Source organism: Ambystoma mexicanum, chromosome 1q (assembly GCF_040938575.1).
Source record: "Ambystoma mexicanum isolate Mex_15411 chromosome 1q, UKY_AmexF1_1, whole genome shotgun sequence".
Classification (NCBI taxonomy): domain Eukaryota; kingdom Metazoa; phylum Chordata; class Amphibia; order Caudata; family Ambystomatidae; genus Ambystoma; species Ambystoma mexicanum.
In genome coordinates this window covers 787,414,835-787,435,707 of record NC_090922.1, presented here as the reverse complement: position 1 = coordinate 787,435,707, position 20,873 = coordinate 787,414,835, and the positions used below count along the sequence as shown (strand labels likewise).

At 45.0% G+C, this 20,873-nt stretch overlaps 1 protein-coding gene across 2 annotated transcripts in view; it reads right to left on the bottom strand.

Annotated features, from left to right (window-relative positions):
• HMCN1 (hemicentin 1) overlaps positions 1-20,873 on the bottom strand; it is a 1,785,366-nt gene that overhangs the window by 1,498,605 nt on the left and 265,888 nt on the right. For both annotated transcript variants that reach the window (XM_069641364.1, XM_069641365.1), the window contains exon 5: positions 4,153-4,324. In XM_069641364.1, coding sequence (XP_069497465.1) covers positions 4,153-4,324 — 172 coding nt within the window. The remainder of the gene's footprint in view (positions 1-4,152; positions 4,325-20,873) is intronic.

Genomic DNA, 20,873 nt, shown 5'->3' with positions numbered 1-20,873 from the left:
GTGCCAGGAGCCCTTGTTGGTGCTCTTTATTGATATGAGACCCATTCACCCAAGTTAATAAAGGGTGCATGTGTGTGGGAGTTATGGTTTGTAGAGTTAGTGTGTGAATATTGTTATGGTGTTCTTTTTTTATTTCGTTATGAAAAAGGAGGAGTGTTGCATGTCACCCCTGTAGGGAGACATGGTATCTCCCAGTGTGCCTGTGTGTCTTGGTCACATGGTTCTCCATGGACCAAGTTAATAAAAAGTACGAGCTGCTTCCGGCTCGGGAGTCAGACCATCTGCGACTCTGGTGTGTGTTTGTTCCGCACCATGCTGGTGCCACACCACATGCGCTGGGTCCAAGGATGGGGTCCAGCTCAAGGAGGGCGCCCCTGCTGGGAAACGCCGTTCCAGGGTGATCCCTCTGCCATGTGACAATGGCTGGTTGTGGCGGCCCCGGCCTGGGTGCCCCCAAAGCCAGGGGCATCGTGTTCTGAGTGTCCCCGGCCACGTTTGTGCCTTCGGTGATCCGGAGCGGGTGGGGTGACCCCCACTGAGGAATCCGCGGCGTGATCGCCGCACAACTGAAGCCTGTCGGGTGATCCCGACATGTGTATGGGGCCTGCCCGGTGACCCGGAGCAGGCCCCCAACAGAGGGGTTGTGGGGTTAGGGTATTAAATTAAGTGAACGGATGTTGTTTCGCTGCAGGGGGTCTCACTCTGCATTTTAACGAAATAAAGGCAGCATTTGATTAAAAAAGCTTTAATGATTGGTGACACGTTTTTTTTTACTCGCTAATTCAACGTAGAACCAGCAGAGAAGGGTTGGGAGACAGTAGTGGGAGGGGCAAGGCGAAGCCTATTACATAACGGAGAGGAATCGAGGATTCCAAATGATTTCTTACCTTAAAGCCAACGGCGGGAATGCTGAGGTGACGGACAGTCGCTGCATTCAAAGGCTATGCTATCATGCGCATGCGCCGCCAACGGTCAGGGAAACCTGGAATTATTCGTGGGAGATATGGAAGAGACTTCCTTTACACCATGCTCCAACATACATGGCACGGCCATTCGGCCGCCTGCAGCCCAAATCACATACATGGCAGGAGCCAATGTATTTCACTGAAGTGTGCTGAGAATAATTAGGAGCTGTTGACAATGTTAAGGCATCAGATCAAACATGATAATTTAGTTTTATTTTATATTGGTATATATTTTCATAGTGAAAACCTAGCTCTTGAGCAAAAGAGTGCCGTAATAAAGGTCATAGAGCACACCATTGGGTGTGAGAATTTAACAAGCCATCAAGTAAACATGATTAAACACTAATCATTAGCAGAGTATGTTTTGGGGGTGTTACAGATAGCTGAGATCTAGGTTACACATAAGTGCAGTGGAAGGGACAGGTCTTTGGTTCCTTCCTAAACTAAAGGAGACTTGCAGCAGTCTGGATTGGCACCAGGATGGACTCCCAGAGGATCAGAGCGCATGACGGGAAGGACTGTTTACTAGTTTTCTCCCTGCGAGCCAGTCTAGTGCCCAGTCTGGTGATGGTCTTATTGCAAGATGACTGTGTGCCGCCTGATGTTTTTAGTTTGGCCATCAGGTAAACCAGCGTACCGGCAGTGGTTATGATATGATATGATATGGCATTTGTAACGCGCCTATACACGAGTGTTTCAAGGCGCGACGAGGCAAGGGAGGGGGGAACAAAGGGAAGACGGACAACGATCCTACTAGGCCAGGTGTCATTCAGATCGCGCAAGTGCAGGGGCAGAGGGGAAGGGAAAAGTGCAAGAGGAAAGGGTGAGGGGAAAGTGCAGTACAGGGGTAGAAGAATGACAAGATAAATAATAAGGGCCAACTGGTGGCAAGTGCAAGGTAAGTGCAGACAAATGCTGGGAGGGGGGGCTGTAGGGATGCAGAGACAGTCCCGCAGTGCAGGGGTTGCCAGGGAGGCAGTGCAAGGGGAGAGTGGCTGGGCCAAGGACCGAGATTGGTGAGAGTGTCCCAGTTGCAGAATCAGTGCAGTTTCAGTAGGAATTTAGCAGGGAAGAGGGGGAGAGACAGCAGAAACAAAGAGGAAGGTTTTAAGGTGCTTCCGGAACCGGAGATGGTTCTCCTCAAGTTTCAGGGATGCAGGGAGGCTGTTGCAGAGGGAGGCCCCTGTCGCAGAGGGAGAGATCTACCCCCAACTCGTTGCTTGGAGAAGCGGCTGACCCCGAGGGAGTTGGAGGCGGATGAGCGAAGAGCTCGAGAAGGAAGATATTTAGGGAGAGAGAGTTGAAGGTATTTTGGCCCCAGGCCCCAGAAGGCCTTGTGGACAATGCAGAGGGTTTTGAACTTAATCCTCGCAGCCACTGGGAGCCAGTGTAGAGATTTCAGTCCTGGAGAGATACGGTCCCTGGGCTTGAGGCCAAGGACAAGTCTCGCCGTCCTGTTCTGGATGAGGCTTGTAGATGTAGGTTGGCTTGTAGATGAGGCACATGATTATAAATCATATCCTAGCCCGGGAGGGAGGGTTGAGGGGGTGGCCAGGATATTTCAACACCAAAGGGGTGATGTGGACAAATTCCTAGAGTCACTGATGAGGTGAGCTGAGACATGTTGGGCTGCTTTGGGGGGACCAGGCAAGCTCCCTCTGGCCTGCACCACTATTCACAAGTCCTGAGGAAGGAGGAAGGGTTTGATGCTGCAGAGTGGAGAGAGCTGATACTAAGCCGTTTCAGCCTTTTTCACAATGCATTGTTGGAAGGATAGATTTCTACCAGCAATGAAGCCTAGGGATTTTGCTGGGTGGGTAATGTGAGGGTTGGACCCATCCAAGCAGATTTCATCCACCCACCTTTGAGTCGGTTCCTACTTGGAGGGGTGGCCCATGGTTGCGTTGGGTTAACCTTTAACTAGGCACATGTCATCCATGTTTGACTGAATGCAAGGCATGAGAAAATGAACGGTGGTATCGTGTGGACCCTAGACCCAGGTTAAACTGTGTACCATCTCTGAACTGCTGTATCGAATGTGGGGGGCACTTAGGAGTGAGCACCACGGTTCCATACATCTTTTTTTGACGTTTATTGAACATCATTTACAATTTGTGTCCCACTCACTCAAATTGAACATTTCATATTGGCAATCAAAGCTAGTACCAATGTGTCGGGTACGGTGATGAACCATCCCTTGTACTTGCGCGATCTGAATGACACCTGGCCTAGAAAGATCGCTGTCTGTCTTCCCTCTGTTCCCCCTCCCTTGCCTTGTCGTGCCTTGAAACACTTGTGTATAGACGCGTTACAAATGCCATATCATATCATATCATATCCATGGATCAGTGATTCATATATTCACAGGCACTGTCGGCTTGACATGACCTCCGCAGGCACTCGAGTCACTGAGAAGCATTGCACAGGTTGGAGTGTATCCTGGGGTGTAGCAGTGCTTGCAGATATAAGTCCCTTCAAGAAGCAACGTGAGGTTGATGAGTGACAGTGTCTAAGGAGTAAGGACGTGGTGGACATTTTAGAGGTGGAAGTGCGAATGAACTGATGTGAGTGGGTATGAGCGTAGGCAAAGGGGGAGAACAGAACACAAGGGCAGAGCGCTGGGGACCAGGGACATTGGGAAAATATGGATTTCAGTTCAATCATAATAATCTCATGTGCGTATGAAAGTATGGATGCCCGATTCCTCCTATCTCTAAGGATTGCAATGAGAGCCGTCCTTCTCGCGTAACTCAGTGGTTGTCAATGTGCATATCTTGGAAGGATTCATCTGAGTCAGACCTGCCGGCATTGAAACCTGTGACTGAACCTTATGCACAGACTGCTGAAGCGAGCGCTTACTTGCTGAGCTGTTTTACGCACATTTGTAGTAACCGTAAAGTGCGTGTGACTGATGCATTGGGGGAAGCTGAGGGCAGAGGAGAGATTTTAGGAGGGCGCAGTTAAGAACTGTAGCAGCCGGAGGGATACACATAGGTGAAACACAGTGACTTTGTGAAGGATGTGCTGCCATTGGGTGTGAGGATTGAAGGAGAAGGAGTACAAAGTAGCACAGGGATTGCCCACCTGAAAACAAAATGGCGTTCAGTGGTCTTTTCAACAGAAATAAAAGCAAGAGCAATATTGGTGAGTTACAGAAGCAGCAGCATCTTATTCCTTCATATCCTACCCAATGGATCCCGAATTTCCACCTCTGGCGACGGGCCACTCAACGACACCGTGACCTCCTTTAGACTCGGATCGAAAGGGATTCGCCAAGTGTTTACCGCCTGGCTCAAATGGTCTGTTGAAAGGAGGTGCACCTTGGAGGCCTGCACTGCTTCTTCCACCCATTTCAAAACCTAAAGAGAAACGAAAAAGAGTCCAAGTTAATAACAGTGCAGATTTCATCTTCATTCAGGGGCCCAGGAGCTCGTGCCTGTGCTCCTAAGCACAGAGATAGCGGGCCATGAGCTCATGAGCCGGTCATAGCAGTCATCATTGTTTTAGCTTGTTTACTACGACTGGTAGTCTTACGCATTGTTTTGAACCCAGGTTTCAATAAATATTAGGTTCACAAAACATATAGGGTAACATTATGTATCCTGCCATATGATTGCAGGCAGAGTATTAGTCTTCAAATAGCTCTAAGGTACCTGGGAACAAGTGAAAGCAATACCCATTTGCGAAAATATCAGGCAGTTGTTTGGGGGGCGGGGGTTGTAGAGAGCGGTGGAGAAACAATATTACAGAGCTCTGTGTCAAGGAAGGTTTGGAGGCTGTGGAACATGAAATGAAGTAAATACTATTTAGCCGATGTCTCTGCTGGAGCCTATGCCCTCCAGAGTGGCATCTGACGCTGTGGCAGTGGAACATGCCACGCAGAATGCTGCAGGACGCCTTGGGTGCTGCATGGCTGCATGGTGTGTGGCTTGCTACCCTAAGTTGATAGAGGTGTGCTATATTTGAACAGATCGGTATGTCTATTAAGGCGAGCGAAATGCTCAAACAGATTTCAAAAGTTAACCACGAGTGATATCTGAACATTCATCCGTGTACAGGTACTTCTATGTTAATGATTAAGCAAAGGCGGCCTGGTCTCCTTGGTGTTGTCTCAGCATGACCCTCAGAGTCGTGGGTGTATCCTACAGGGTGTATGCTGCTTTGGATTGGATGCCCTCGATCCATGCTTAAATGTAGAATGCCAAGAACTGTGGTTGTTCCAAAGGACGCTTTTACAGTTTATTTATTTATTTATTTTATTTTAATTCTTGTAACGCGCCAACATGCCTGTAGGCCTCAGGGCGCACATAGAAACTTAACAGGACAGACAAACATATAGAGTAACCAGTATAGAGCAGAGAAGGAGATAAGTCAAAGAAATTATTCCATGTTGAAAAAGTGTGTTTTTACGGCGCGTTTGAATACGGTGTAGTTCTGTATCTGCCGCATCTGGGCTGGAAGTTTATTCCATAGTAGGGGTCCCTGTGCATCAAGAGTAGTACCTCCAAATTTAGCTGTCCTGGTTTTTGGCTGTTTGAGAATAATAGCCGAGGATGACCGAAGGTTCCTGACGTTTGGCTTAATGCTTATGCGGTCTGACAGGTAGGTGGGACTGCTGAGACTAAGGCATTTATGGGTCGTGGTTAATATCTTAGTTAGGGAGCTGCCAGTCAGATGGACCCTGAAACGACTGGGAATGGGAATAATGTTCACATAGAGTCTTGGGAACAGCACAGTTGGTCCAATGCAGATATTCAGGAATCCACGGCTGTGCTGTCCTCCAGGTCAGACAGACTGACACTAGTCATCGATGAACCTGCTCCTGGGGGTTCTGTGACTTACAGGTGCCTCCGTCACAATCCTCTAATACGTATGGACAGTTCTTCAATAGGTACCTATGAATGTGGGGTAACATTTAGGAATGCCAACTGAATCTTACAAAAATGTCAAAAAGGCAAAAAGAAATGATGCAAATTTCCAGATGGAAAATGAGGTATCTGTGCTGAAATGAATATCCTGGGAATATAACTAAGCCCAGATTGTGCATAGAAACACAGTCAGGCCCTTAATTGTGTACTGCGTTCCTATGCACTTCATTAGAATGGTATGCCCTAAATGATACCAATGCAAATATTTGGCAATGCCTATTGCACTGTAAGCAATGTTTCTAGTGAGTGGCAGAAGGACATTGCAAAGAAAGATGTCATACTGTCTGTTTAGCGAGTTACTAAAAGAGCTTTTAAGGCATCCCCTTATGTGTCCTTACTTATGTTTGCCTGGCAACTAGTCCATGCATACATATCATGTGGTAGTTCAAGCATATGCTCAGTTAGGATAGCATTTGTTTTGCAGATGCTTCGGGATTTTCTGTCAGCTTGAAAAGGCAGTGATAAAAAACAAAACCTATTTTTCTTCTATTAACACGGATAGATTCAATGCCACTGAGGAGTGTAAGCAGGGCAGATTCACAGGTTTCAACACAACTGTTTCAAGAGGATCTGACCGCAAGGCTTCCGTGAGTCACACTCGCTGTCTCTGGGGGGCAGCAATAAAGTTAAAGATGATTGGCTAAACTTACAAAACCCTCCACCCCACTCTGCTGTATCCCCCAGATGTGCTGCACATCTGCAAAGGCTCCAGAGGACTAAGAAGCCAAAGCATTTTAGGCAGAAACCCTTCTTGCCAAACTAAACAACAAAATCAATTTCACATTGCAACTTTCTTGGACCACAAATCTGAGTCTCTTTCTTCTTCTACAAGAACTTCAAAACATGTCTCTTCTGACCCATCCCTGGGGAAGGAATCACCTCATCTACTAAACCACATATGTGCCCTTGGGTCTTATCGAGTGCTTGTTTGGATGTCTCTGTCTTTTCTGCATCTCCCTCCCCCGTACACTGGTCGCTATACGCTGCACGTCCCTTTTGGGTCCCTTTCTCCGGCCTGCTCTGGATCCTCCTTCTTTAGGATGTTCTACTGCCCAGATGTGGATATGCTGAGCAGCAATCTTTCCTTCCCTATTTCAGACAGCAGGAGCATTGCAGGGTGTTGTGGTGGTCATGGATCATTGCACGCCTTACGGGGTATTACTCCAAGCTCACTCAAATGTATGTTTCAGGGGCCTCAGCCTTACTATGCGCCGCCATAATTTAGGTTTTCTATGGGCAGGTTTCATTTGGAGGATATCTTTAAGGGTGAGCTTAGCGGTTTCTCTAAAGTGCTTCTCTTCTGAAGACCACAGTAAGAAGCTCATCTTTAAAATGACTATGACGTATGCAGCGGCACCTGATCAGACAGTTCATTACACATGCATGTGTGTAATCGCTATTGTGCCGTCTGTGCATGTTCTGACTGAAGTCTTGCAAGGCAGCTGCTGCTTCCAATTGCAAACAGTGGGCACCTTCAGATTTACCAACAGGGCAGTTTTTTAAATTATCTTTTTTGCGAGGGAGGCTGGTTTGTAATTTCTTTCTGGACTTTAAGGTGTCTGGTGCACTTTGCCTCTATCTAGGCCTCACTTAACCAAAATATACGAGCAATAACTAAAACTAGTATTGGCAATGTTCACAAAACAAAAGGTGTCAGTTTAACACAACTATATTTATGTTAAAACATATCGCAACTAAAGGTCAGTTCACAAAGGTGATACTCATACTTGCTTTTCAGGATACTAAAACAATATGAGGAAAAAACATAAACGCTACCATATTTCAAAATTTGCAGATGTTCATGTTACTTATTTAACCATGAACGTGGGACAAATTCATTAGTAGGGACACACATTCCACCCTGGCCAACTGAGCTTCTACCAGCAGTCCACCATTTTCTTTACTCTGCCAGTGCCCAAAGTCGCGTCTTTCCCTTTTGTCCTCATCCACGACCTTGAGGAAACCCACACTCCAACCCTCCTCCTGACTCCAACCCCACTTACCTTTCTGCACTTTGCTCTGGCCTCTTGCACACCACCCCACCCCACCCCACTCTTAGTATGGTCAATGGAAATAGTAAAGGGACTTACTCCTTTATGTGCCAGCCATCTTGTTTGTTGTTTTTTTCTAATGGGAAATTGGCGTATGCTAACCACACAAGCCGATTTTCCACAGAAAATAAAAGACTATTAACATCCTGGACAATGGCCCGGGCTGCTAATAGTGTTAAGCCTCTGCTTGTGGCCGTTCGCAACCAGAAAAATAGATGTTCCTCAAGGAGGTCCTTGCTTGCCTGGGACTGCTGGGCCTGGGCAGGAGGGCCGTTACCGCCTAACAGGTGGCTTAATGCCATAATGACCAATGACGATAAAAGTTGCTTTGACATAGATTAACCATTTAAAAACACCATTGTGATGTGGAGCGGCCTTTTTACCCTGCTTTGAAATGGTGAAGCAAGAAAGGCTGTCATTGTCAAATCATATATATATATTTTTATTGTGTGCATCCGTTTTAGAGTCAAACTTTTCACACATAAATACGAAAAAAGAGAATATAAAAAACAACAACATAACATTGTAAACACCATTATTTCTCATAGCAATAAAAGACCATTCTTAAAATATGACAGAACAAAGTTACTAGATCGCATATGATCAATAAGTGCAAATCTGCACGCAAATGTGTTCAGAATACAAGAAAAGGTAATTGTGTACAAAACGTTTAAAAAAGTGACCTCTCACCAATCTCAAAGCCTGGCACTCAATGAATACATGTCCCAATGCTTCCATCACACTTGAATTAATACAGCATCTATTTTCCCTAGTGACCTTACCCTGGATCCTACTACTTCGCTAGTTAAGCAAACATTACATCTAATCCTTTGACCGCTACAGGATTATTTCAAAGTTATTTTCGATTCAAATTCAGGTCCCTCAAAGGGTCACTGAACAAAGATCCCCACTCAAGAAGAGCGCTGGATGAGATGTTGTCAAGTAATAGTTGATTGAATGCAATGGTCTCTAGTAAATTATAGAAGGTCAGAATGACATTTTCTACTAAAATATCAAGTAATTAATGTAAAAGCTACAAGACAAAGTAAACAGAGAAAGCATACTATGTTGTAGGCTTTACTGAAAACAAAATAAGGCACTGCAAAGGACATTGGCCTCAGTCTGAGTGCGGCGGTAGCCATGCCAGTAAATAACGGCATGGCTAACGCCGGAGTAATGAATTTACCGGCACCCGGCAATGAGCAATTACCAGGGCATTCCGGCCCCACCGGACCCGGTAATTGTCCATTGCCGAGTGTGGGTAATAATTGCTCCGCATTCCCATTTGAGCCACATAGGGCTCAATGGAAATGGGGAGGCCGGTAGCACCGCCACCGTTAGTAATGGTGCCGGTGCTACCGTGTAGGTCTGTTCACGGGTGCCGTTCTGCCAGCCAGGTCAGACCTGGTGGGTGAAAAGACTCCCGCGAGCAGACCTCGTAGTTTGCCGTTCCGCTAACAACGGTACCAGCAATCTTACCAGTACCGTTGTTACCGGATCGGTAAACTTGGAATGAGGCCCATTTTGTTTGTATGGTCTCATGAAAAATGGGAAAATGCTGAATTGTGCAACTGGAATTTTAGTATTCTCTAAGGAAATGATACACAGAAAGTTAGTACAAATCATATGAGCGGTATAGCATATTTATTAACAGATCAACATATTGTTTGATTGTTATTCCATGTAATAATGGTTCACATTACACACTTTTCTGTTACCTGGGACAGAATATATCTCATGACATTCTGTGAACACAGCTGAAAAAACGATTCAAAATCAATTCCAAGATCAGGGTTTTCACTGTCTTGTCACATGCAACGCAGTTCCGCACTTACCTGATGGCTGGCAGCTCACACCGCAGTGGAGCATGGTGTGGCTTTTTCATCAATCCCACCTTCGACTGTCTTTCTTATTGGTACTTTTCTGGTGGGCTTCCATGCCCAGGACCAACAATTAAGTGGGCACTGCTGTGTTTTCCATGTTCAGCATGCGCAAAGGATCAGCAGCACATCTCCAAGCATGCACATTGTGTGCTGTTCTCAAGACACTGACGAAACCTCTCTTCCATGCAGGGCAGATCCGGCCAGAGATTTGGATCTCAACTCAGCCAAGTCTTCAGGGTGAGAGACACTTTTATTCTATCCAGTCCTGTTTGTCCTCCTTTCCTGTTTCTTAATCTGCCCTCTGCCTATCATCATTCTCTGGCCTTTTGACTTCCCGTTTCTTCTTGGTTCCTGTTCCTCCCTGGTGCCATATCGGCTCTGCACTCTGTGCTCTGCCTTCTGGAGGGCCTTCCTGCTACGTCCTGCATTCAGTACCATGCAGTCTTACCACCAGCTACCAGTATATTCTGTGGTACCTTCCTACTCACCACACACAGTGCTCACACTGTCCCTGCACCAAGCCACCAAGGGTGATCAGTGTGCTTGTGGAATAGGGAGTGTTTCATGGGTAAGCCCTAGTGTTCCCCAAAAGGGACTGCCGATGTTCCATCCTTGTCTACAGATTTCCTGAACTTGTACAGAAGCTCCAACCACAGCATCGAACATTGTTCTCGGAAAACACCAGCTGCACGACAGCAACTTGACACGATACTTGGTTGATCTTATATTTTTGAGCTAATTTAGAAGGCTGCCTAGAGAATTGGTTTATATGTGTCTGGTCAGCCATTAGATAGACGCTTCAAAACTTCAGCCACATGAAGAATGTGTCTGTTTCATCAAACGGCCTACTAAAATTATATTTTTGTTCAACAAAATGTCTTTCTCAGCCGATGGTTTCTGCTACTAAACCAGGCTGAGTTTACGCAAACGGAGTTCAGATAGAAGTAAATGTCAGCTTTAAAATGTGCAGCACAACATATGCATTTAAATTGACAACGGGATTTAAGTTATTGGCTCTAGTATAAGGATAGATTCTCTGATTTCAATTTGAAAGATATTTCTGAATTGAGCAGCAAAGGGTGAATCACTTACATGAAAAATATATATTCAAATGTATAATCTATGCCTATGCCTAATGTATATAGTCTATCAACTCCATTATGCATGTAGTGACACAAACATAAATCATTTCTCTGGATTCAAAGTATTCGTAAAAATCTGATTTATATCATTCTTATCATTAGCATATGTCCATTGAACAAATGATAAGAAAAATCAATATTCCAGTCGAATTTGAATTCCTTATTGCTGCAGGAGATCTAACTCATAGCTGTCACATCCTATTTTGACATTAAAATAAATAGGTCTAATAGAAGCCAGGAAGAGAGCCCTACTGGTTGTGAGAAAATAAAAGGCTCAGTCCAATACATCATTTCTGTGTCAATTGATGCTGCATGGGTGGAGTTTGTTGGGTATTTAATCTGAAGCACCTCTTACTAGATGCCACCCCATTTTACTTTCTACCTTATACTATACTGCTCCCACATGCCCCACTCAGATTCTCCATGCTGGGTTTTGCTCCCATGTGTCCCACTGCCATTTTGCTCCTTTGTATTCAACTGTAATGTTGCCCCTAAGAGATTTTGCTTCCTGGTGTAGCAGTGTGGGTTCGCCCCCTGTTGCCCAATCCAATTAGTGCTCAACCCTGTTTTGTTCTCTGGTGGCAAAGGAAATGCACGGACTAGCTCCTAGATATTGTGCCATGACCATGTAGCATACTGAGTTGTTTGCAGCTATCACACCAAGACTCTGCCTCTCTGTAATGCCTACTCTGAACTTCTCTCAGGAACTATTCTCATCCACTGTTAACAGAGTACCCACTGATGCATGCTTGCTATGTCTTCCACTCCTCCATGTGTTCCCCCACTTTCATAAAGGACAAGTCAGTGCACATTGTCAACTGCCCGAGATGCTAACCTACTTCAGGGTGCCTCAGGATTATTTCCTCCAACCCAATGGTCACCACTACTGAGAAGTCACCATGGCAACACAGGATGCATGCTACAAGTTGGCCAAAAGGCCCTCCATTAACTCCTCTTACTAGCCTTCTTAACCTATATGGTCACACACATTACATGCATACTAACTAGACCATTGAAACAATGCAATTGAATTAACCACCCAACGGACATCAACCAACAGAATGCTACACTGCTGCATTCAATTTACATATTACATTCCAGGCCAAGGCAACCTAGCATCAGAGGCATACATGCAAGGCTCCCCCTGGACACAAATGCCTCTATCTCTAGATTCAGGACACCTACAATCAGACCCCCAAGTAGAAATTAGGGTCCTCTATCCATTCATCAACACAACAGCAAAGCTATTTTGCCCTCTGCCCCCACTAACCTAATGCACAGCTCCTTACAGATCCATCAGACCACCTGGACACCATGCGATTGGCAGAGGTGCGGGCTACAAATCTCAATAACATCACATAACATAACAGTCCAATAGGTTAAGATGCTACTTCGGCTCAGCAGTATTTTGACAAAATCTGCACTTTATCACTTTCACGTGTGGCAGAGTGGTTAAAATAAAATTCTCAAAACTGCAATGGAGTTTAATTTAGTGATTGTTTTCAGTAATTATCAGGTTTTGATAGTGTCACTAATGATGTCTTATCTCTCAGACTCTCTTCATGTCTTCCGTTCAGAGGGAGCACATTTTGGATTCCTCATTCTCGATCCCAGAATGCAAAGTTCTCTTACTTTATGCAATCTTACTTTCTTTGCACACTTCTAAATCTTTTGAATTTGTATTCCAGTTCACAGAATTCAAAGTTATCTTTGCTCAATCTTGCATTACTTGCATGGTTGTAGTGCATTGGAATGCTTACTCCATTTCCCAGAATACAGCATTATCATGCTTTATTTATTTCTCTTCTCCAACTTTGTGACGTTTTTAAGAATGCATCGATTTCACAATTGATCTACTACTCCTTTCTTTACTGAAGCTATGATATTTCTTAATGCAGTTCTCAGAAGGCAGCCTTTTCACACTTGGTTAAATTGTCTTTTTGTGCTTGTGATGATTTGGGATTTCTTACTCCAATTACCACAATGCAGTGCTTTCACACTTGATTCACCATTCTTTTATTGATTTGTGATGCTCTATGATGTCTCTATGATGTCTTACAACATTTCCCAGAATGCAACATTTTACAATTGATTAAACTCTAACAGCCTATTCATGTATGGTAACTTTGTTTTACTTCTTGAGGTTCCCAGCCAGCATGCAGATGGTCATGGATGGTCCTCCTAGCTATGATAATGGTACCCCACTGTTTTCCTCTGTATCACAGGTCATTTTAGCAGTTTACCTCCAGAAAGGCCGTTTCCTTCTGTATTGCTGCACCTCTTCCTGAGTCTTACGAAGCAGTCTTCAATGGGCCCCTCAAAGCATTCCGCAGCCGCTGCAGGACTTCAGTCATCGGTTTCCTCTTGTGACTCCTCTTCAGCATATGTTGTGGGGGTACCTCATAGACTTTCATCTAGTTTACTCAAAGTATCTCAGAGGTATTCTGGGGTTTCTTGTAACGTCTCAACACTTTGCTTCACACAGCACCCTTGATCTTTTTCTGAAGCTTGTGTTGGTGAGTCTCCTTTGCGTCCTTTCATGAAGGGCTTCTCACTTGGTGTGAGGCAGTTTATCTCCACACTCTATGGTTCGGGGCTCCGGCAACTTACTCGTCTTCCTGTGAGCTAATTGTGGGGTTATCCACAGTTGGCCTTGTCCCCTCTCAGTGCAGCATCTTTCCGCACCTCGTGACTCTTGTTGTTCACCACTTTTTTCCATCAATTGGTTTCCAGCTCTCGCCCTGTCTTCTCAAATGAGTCTTTCTTTCTTAGGCCTCACACAGGCTCTGTACTACATCCATTATGGACATAGAAGATAGACTACAGAAGCCTGTCTGCTACTCATAGCGTCGTATTTTGATGGCTTCTAGATGGTGATTTATCAACCATTAAAAGGCAACTACGTACGTAATGCGAACTTCAAAATGGGACATACCCAAATATCTCTTAGAAAACATAATGCTTTTCTAACCTAGTTTATCTGGATGAATAGAACACAGAGAGTTGTCCTCTCTGTGTTGACATTCTTGTGTGAGGATGGTGGCATATGCGCTGATTCCACAAGCATAACTCACAGCGGATAATACATGTAAAGCTTTGCCCAACCTGTACTGCTACCCACACTGATGCTGTTGCTCTTGCTGGTTCTATGATACTGTTGCTGATAAGAAAAATGGCACCCAACCTGAACGTTTATCATGTCATGGACAGCACCCATTTTCAAACATTCATCCTGAAAGGTTCTCCGTCCTGAGCTGCCACCCATCCTGGATTGGAGTTGACCCTGAATCACAACCCATCTGAATTCTGGCGCACCCCGTACTGTTGCCTGTTATTAATTGTTGCCTACTCTGTTTTTTGACTGTTCTGAAATGGTCTTGCCTCAATCTTATGTTTTCTACCAATTTCAACATGTGTACTCCTCATCTCCTCTTCCTGTTTGATTGAAATGCATATCCTTAAAAACAGTATCCCTTTTCCCAATTGTGTGCAGAGAAACCAACAGGGTGAAAGTGGTTACATGAAACTAATTACTTTATGATATGATAGGGTATTTATAACACGCTTAATACCCAGAGGTTTCTAAGCGCGGACCCGGGGATCGAACCTGTGTTGCTCTGTGTTGTCTTGCTTCCAAGGCGAGCACGTTGCACCTGAGCTATCCTCCCGAGACAACCTCTTCAAATGTAACCGAATGTTCAGGCACACTATGGAATCCTGTGGCGGAATAAGGTAGGCTGGGTCGGGTGGTTTCATGATTGGTGGGTTATAAAAAGAGTGCAACAGTATAACATTCAACGATTTCTTCACAGAAGCAGGGATTTGGGGTATGAAGTTCAACCGCAATAACCTGGAGGATGTCGTCTTCCACCTGGAAGATCCAAAAGAGCATAAGACGGATCTAGTTGGCGACGGAAAGATGATTTTAGGTCAGAACGTTGCCATCTCACCGAGATGTTGAATTTATAGTGAGTACCAGTGTTTTCTGGAATGTTATGATCTGTAACCTTTCAGCTTGGAGGCACGATTCTCTGTAAGGTGTTACATAAAATAAAATGTAATACTATGAGTAGTAGAAGTAGCAGCAGTAGCAACAGTAGTAATAGCGGCAGCAGTAATAATACTAGCAGCAGTGGTAATAGTAGTAGTAGCAGCAGCAGTAGTAATATTAGCAGCAGTGGTAATAGTAGTAATAGTAGCAGTACTAGTATTAGTAGCAGTAGTAGTAGTAATAGTACCAACAGTAGTAATAGTAAGTAGTAACAGTACTAGTAGTAGTATTAGTAGTAATGGCTGCAGCAGTAGTAATAGTATTTATTTATTATGACATTTGTATTGCGCACCTAACCCATAGGCACCTGGGTGCATCAGCTTAAGAATATGGTTACAAGTAGTGCAGGTAGAGCAGAGGGGTTACACTTAAGAATTTGGTTACACATAGTAATAGTCCATAGGAAGAGCATGCTTAAGATTGTGGTTACAGGCTGGCTTAATGAGATAGTTACAAAAATGTGGCCGTCTAAGATCTTAGTTACATATTCGGCCGGCTTAAGAATTTGGTTCGTAGTAGAAGTAGCAGCAGTGGTAGCGTAGCTTTATAATTAGGCGGTTAAATGGTTACACAGGACACGCAAGAACTCTCAAGTTTCATCTGTTTCAGTGTTCTTTCGATGACCAGACTTGGGGAACGTATCGAGCGGATGGTTACATTTTAAAATATAGACACGTGTCTAATTGCAAACGCTGCTCATCTATTCAGCACCACAACAGAAGGCCAATGCACCTACGTGTACCCCAATATCAAGATCTGTGCAATTTATTGGCCCGCCCAGCTAGCTTCAAACAAATGTTACACTCTACAACGCAGAGGCACCCAAAACCAGTGATCGAAGTGAGCGGGAACAGTCAGCAGCGCTGCTCCACTACTTTTATTTTTTTGTGTTTACCATTCCTCTACATTTAAGTACCACATTCACCATTCCATACAGCGGATTTGCCCAGTTGTGTCCCTGAGCAAGTTCGCAGTTGTAATAGGAGCCTTACTTGCTAGACACTTAGACTATTGCAATGCCCCGGGAGCAACACCTTGTCACATGTTGCAATATGCTTCCACCTACCTTCTCCCCTGCCGAGACCATAGTTCCACTACTTTTTTTGGTACATTTCTACTACAGCCCGAAATATGTGTCCACCCAAGACTCATAGAGAAAGTCGCACCTAAGTATCTAATAGGAAAAAAAACACTTTTTCCTGCCACAATCGTTCGTTGGAACCTGTGTCCCTGCTTCAGGGTCCTAGCAGGAGATTGCCAGGAGCAGATGCTGAACGCCTTGATCAGGTCCTCTAATTTTGGCCGAAACACATGATCTATATCTTGTCATTTTACTGACTTCTTGCCACCTCTCCAACTCTCAGTTTCATTCTCAAAACTGAATCGTGACCTGCTGCTTAAGTAATAGGTGCAATTATTATCCAGCTAAATAGCACAGCTTCTATGAACTTCAGGGTGATGAGGACTGGACAGGATCATTATTAGTGTCATTATTAGGGAATTTATTGAGCACAGGCTTAACTTCTGGAAACAACGGTGCACTTTACACATGACAAAGGAAAGCACACTGCGAGGGAGGCAGATTGCAAGGGATCAATACAAGGGAGCGGGGAGTTAACAACAGGTATCAGGGGCAGGTAATTTAGCAACTTGAGAAAAAAAACGGGGGGAGCAGATCACCCAGTTTCAGGTGAGGTGGGGAGTGGACCAGGTGTGGAAATGATGACTGATAGGTTACCCACAAACCATTAGATTAGAGTTCTAGGGAGAGGAGAGACTGTCAAGCCACTGAGCTATCTTAACATAATTCCGGCTTCTGCAACCTTAGGTGCTCCCACTGTTTTGGACTACAATGACATTGAGCCCTAACAAGCGCAGTGAATGGTGAGCGATCATGGGAGTCGAAGTCCAAATACCTGGAGAGCTAGAGGTTGTGGCGGATTCTAGATCTTTGCGCTCAAATTGTGGAATGCTCAGACAAACCACAGGAAAGGGCCAACAGTAACAATCAAAGCAAAAAAACATGCATTCCACCTTTACTTCCCATATACCTTTGTGGTTTAAATGGCAATGGGGGGGAAAGATAAATGACAGGGGAAGTAATGTAATGTAATGGTCACCCGTTGATCTAAATGCTCAGTTGGTGGCTGAAGGACCAGGATAGTGGAGCTCCATTGCTGGTTTCCCCACACGAGTGGTCCTGTGATATTCCTTTTCTCGCTGACCCTGGGTTCCATTTCCTGCCAATCCTCTGGAGGACTGAGAAACAGGCCAAACCCCACCATCAGGTTCTAGAGAACACAAGCATTGGCAATGCCAACAGTTTGGGGTTGTGTGTTGGCGTGGGAACGGCACTTGCCAGGAACTGCCGTAGTAGTAGTAGTAGTAACTGGCTATTGATGGTAGCACGTGCAAAATGGTGCGAGTACCTGGGCATCTAATAGCAGTGGCTGGCAAATGCCTAATATTTATACACGAGCCAAAACTGTTGGCTTTGCCAATGCATGTTTTTAACAAGACTTCAATTAAAGACTTTCATGGTGCTTAGGGGCTGAAGGCAGACTTGGTTAACTCATTTTTATTACATCAGTAGCATGTTTACAACTCCAATTAAGTAAATAACTCTCAAAAGACTACTTTGAAAAACACTGCCAGGCACTTTGAGTGCAAAGTTGATGGTAAGGCTTGAATAAAGCGAGCTAAAAGAGTTCCCATGCAGGGATGTTTTGGGTGGGGAGTTGAAGGAACTGGGTGGGAATCACCATAGGGATTAGCATAACAATGGGCAGTCAATGGGTGGGCAAATAACCAAACAATACCTACAAACTTTGTGTCACTCCTCATGTTCCATTTCTCCCTATGCGCACTCTAGTGCAATAGTTTTGGCTTATAGGTGGCGCTGAAGCACCGCCTAATAGCTCAAACTAAAAATGGCTATTTATTCCACAGAGTGCCACAGCCCTCAGTGTTCATGAAAGCAGTGCTGGCGTCCTTTACTGCAGAACAGCTTGACTTCAATGCAGCATTCTAGGCAGCACAATTGAGATATTTAACATTTTAGCATTTCAGGCACAGCATCTTAAATGCCTCATTAATGTCGTCTACTTTGTCAACCCTGATTGCAATTTTCAGGGGATTAAACGCAACTGCTAAAGGGGAAGGGGGGGAGGGAGTCCGGTGGAGGCGGGAAGCATGACGCAGTCATCTCTCAGCACGCCAAAGAGGTATTTTCGTTATGCTTGCAGGACAAATATAAGTGGAACCAGCAATGGGCTAATTTATTGGAAAATGTAGCGATGGCCAGACATGTGTCTCGCATTAGGCCGAGCTTACATTACACATTGGGTGGTGCCTGCTGCCACATGTTGCCTGATGCGTGTTTTACTTACATTACCCCTGTAGACTTTACCCTTTTATTTGGTCCCACGAAACGCTGACAACATGCATTTTTACATTTATTTTGGTTTTTTATAGGACATTACAGTGTGAGTGGCAGTGAATCATCACGCACATGCGTGCAAAAAGAACGAGGTTAGAAGATGGAGGGGCCGAATCACACACACACATCTGCATTCCGGCGAAGCGTAAATGTCCTGCCACTTGCTGCGGTGACATGTAGAATTTTACAACGTGCATTTTGCAACCATTTTGACTTCTGTGTAGGGAATGACCAGGCACCGCCATAATAGTATTACCTGGTAATGCCTCATGGCAATAGCTGGCAAATGGTGTGAGTTATTGGGCATGTGATGGCAATGCCTCACGGATGCTTACCTAATGCCTACACAAGGGGTGAAATAGTGGGCTTTGCCAATGGTGGATTTGAATATGAATTCAGTGCAGTGAATAGAAGCAAGGGTACTCATATTGCTTAGAAAGCAAGGGGCTCAAGGCACTCTTAATTAAGACATTTTTATTACATTTGGAGCTGAGCTACCATTAAGCCATTACCTTTCAGAAGACTGCTTAGAAATACAGAAGGGACCCACATACACGTCCATAGTTTGATGTTACCGAGCAGTGGAGCTAGCTCGAAGACATCACCGGGGGCAGGGGAGGTGTTTTGCAAGGGGAGGGTTGGGTATTTGGTGGGAATGGCCATAAAGATTAGCGTGGTCAATGGGTGGGTAAAAACCAATCAACACCAACAGGCTGTGCCCCACCACATAGACCACCTACTTCCTGATATCCTATGGGAACAGTTCTGACTTTTTATGTGGCAATAACGTGCCATCAAATAGCCTAAACTAAAACTATCTACAGGTCACCTTATTCACCTGTGTGTTTTGGGAGGGTGGCACGGTGAGTGCAATGAGACGTTTGCCGGCCTGAATACATAACGATTTGGCGTGTGTGGCCCGCAAGTCAGATTTCATTGTTTATGGTTATTCATTTATATTGCGCGCCAGACCCGAGATTAAGAGGTTGCAGGAGCAAACAAGATTATTCTCAGCTTAGTTACAGCGCTGTACAGTGGTTACAGTGAGTACATTGATTGGAACAGTTACAATAGAGGCAGTGATATACAATTTAAAAGTATACATATTTACATAGTTTACAGTGGCAGGGTAAGTTAGACAGTCAATTAACGGTCATTGTTTTTTATCCACTGCATGTAGTTAGGTCTAAAGTGGGTGTAGGGTTGAGGTGTCCTTAAGGAAGGCGGTAGGCAGTTCCAGCGTTGGGCTGCTTTCACTTGAAACATTGGTTCGTACTGTCTGTGTGAGTGGTAGTGCTACAGTAAGGCAGCTCTAGGCAGCAGCCTATGGCACCACCAGTACAAGGCACCCATGTAACGAAATTACTACTGCCCTGCAGGAGTACAGGGATTAAGTCCTTCACCTGTGGTGAGGAGGATGCTGGTTACAGTGCAGAGCAAACAGATCGTTCATGGTCCAACTCTAGTGTCACCCGCACTGTTCCCTAGGTGTGCAGACGGGGCCGAGCTCTCCCTTGTCTTGGAAATGTCTGTCTTCACCGTTATGGCCACAGACGTTGGTATAGATGGAATCCCCGAAAGAGTTCCAGATCAATCTTCTTTCAGAATCCAAAGGTGAATCATAAGAGAGGATTGCCTTTCCTAATGAAGGCAAATGTCACAGGGAATTGGTCCAATGCAAACCTGCTGTAAGGGGGCCAATGCATCATGTTGTAACCAGTGTCCTTGGACTTCTGACATCGCAACCTGAGTGGCTTGCCTGCAGGAAAAAGAGAGGGGATCAGGAAGAGGTTGAGTGCCCTAACAGAAACCAAGATGGTGGAATCCTTCTCATCGTGCTCCTCTCACTTCTGCCTACGCTAACTCAACCCCTTCCCATGCTTGTTGACTTCCAAGGGACTCCAGTGGTCTGCATCTGGTGTGAGTGTGGCTTTATGTTAGTGCTGCCTTTGATGCACCAGTTCCCAGGAGACCTCCTAGGGGAGGTTCTTGCGCACTGAGTTGAAGGTGTTTACCTTTGTCTGGTGGATCAAAGAGGCAGCATCCTGCCCCTTCTTCCACATTCCAGTTGTGGAGATAGTCAGATTAGACACTGATACTCATTAGTCCAGTCCTTGCTGGGCCCTGTTTACAGAGCTTTCATAAGTGTGATATCAAATTGCTGTGGCTGTATAATTGTGTTCTCTTTGTAATCACCATGCCAAAACCAGGAATGGCTTATTTTCCAAATGTATATGCCACCAGACTGACTAAGGCATTCAATTGTTAGGTTTGAAAACATAGGTGCACAAGATTAAAAAGCCACTTCTGTCTGCAGGAACGTTCTGTTCCAGCAGCTGTCAGGAATGCATATCTGACCTTTGAACCTTCCTAGTGCCACTGTAGGGTTGGGGATGAGGGTGCCTGCATTTTTG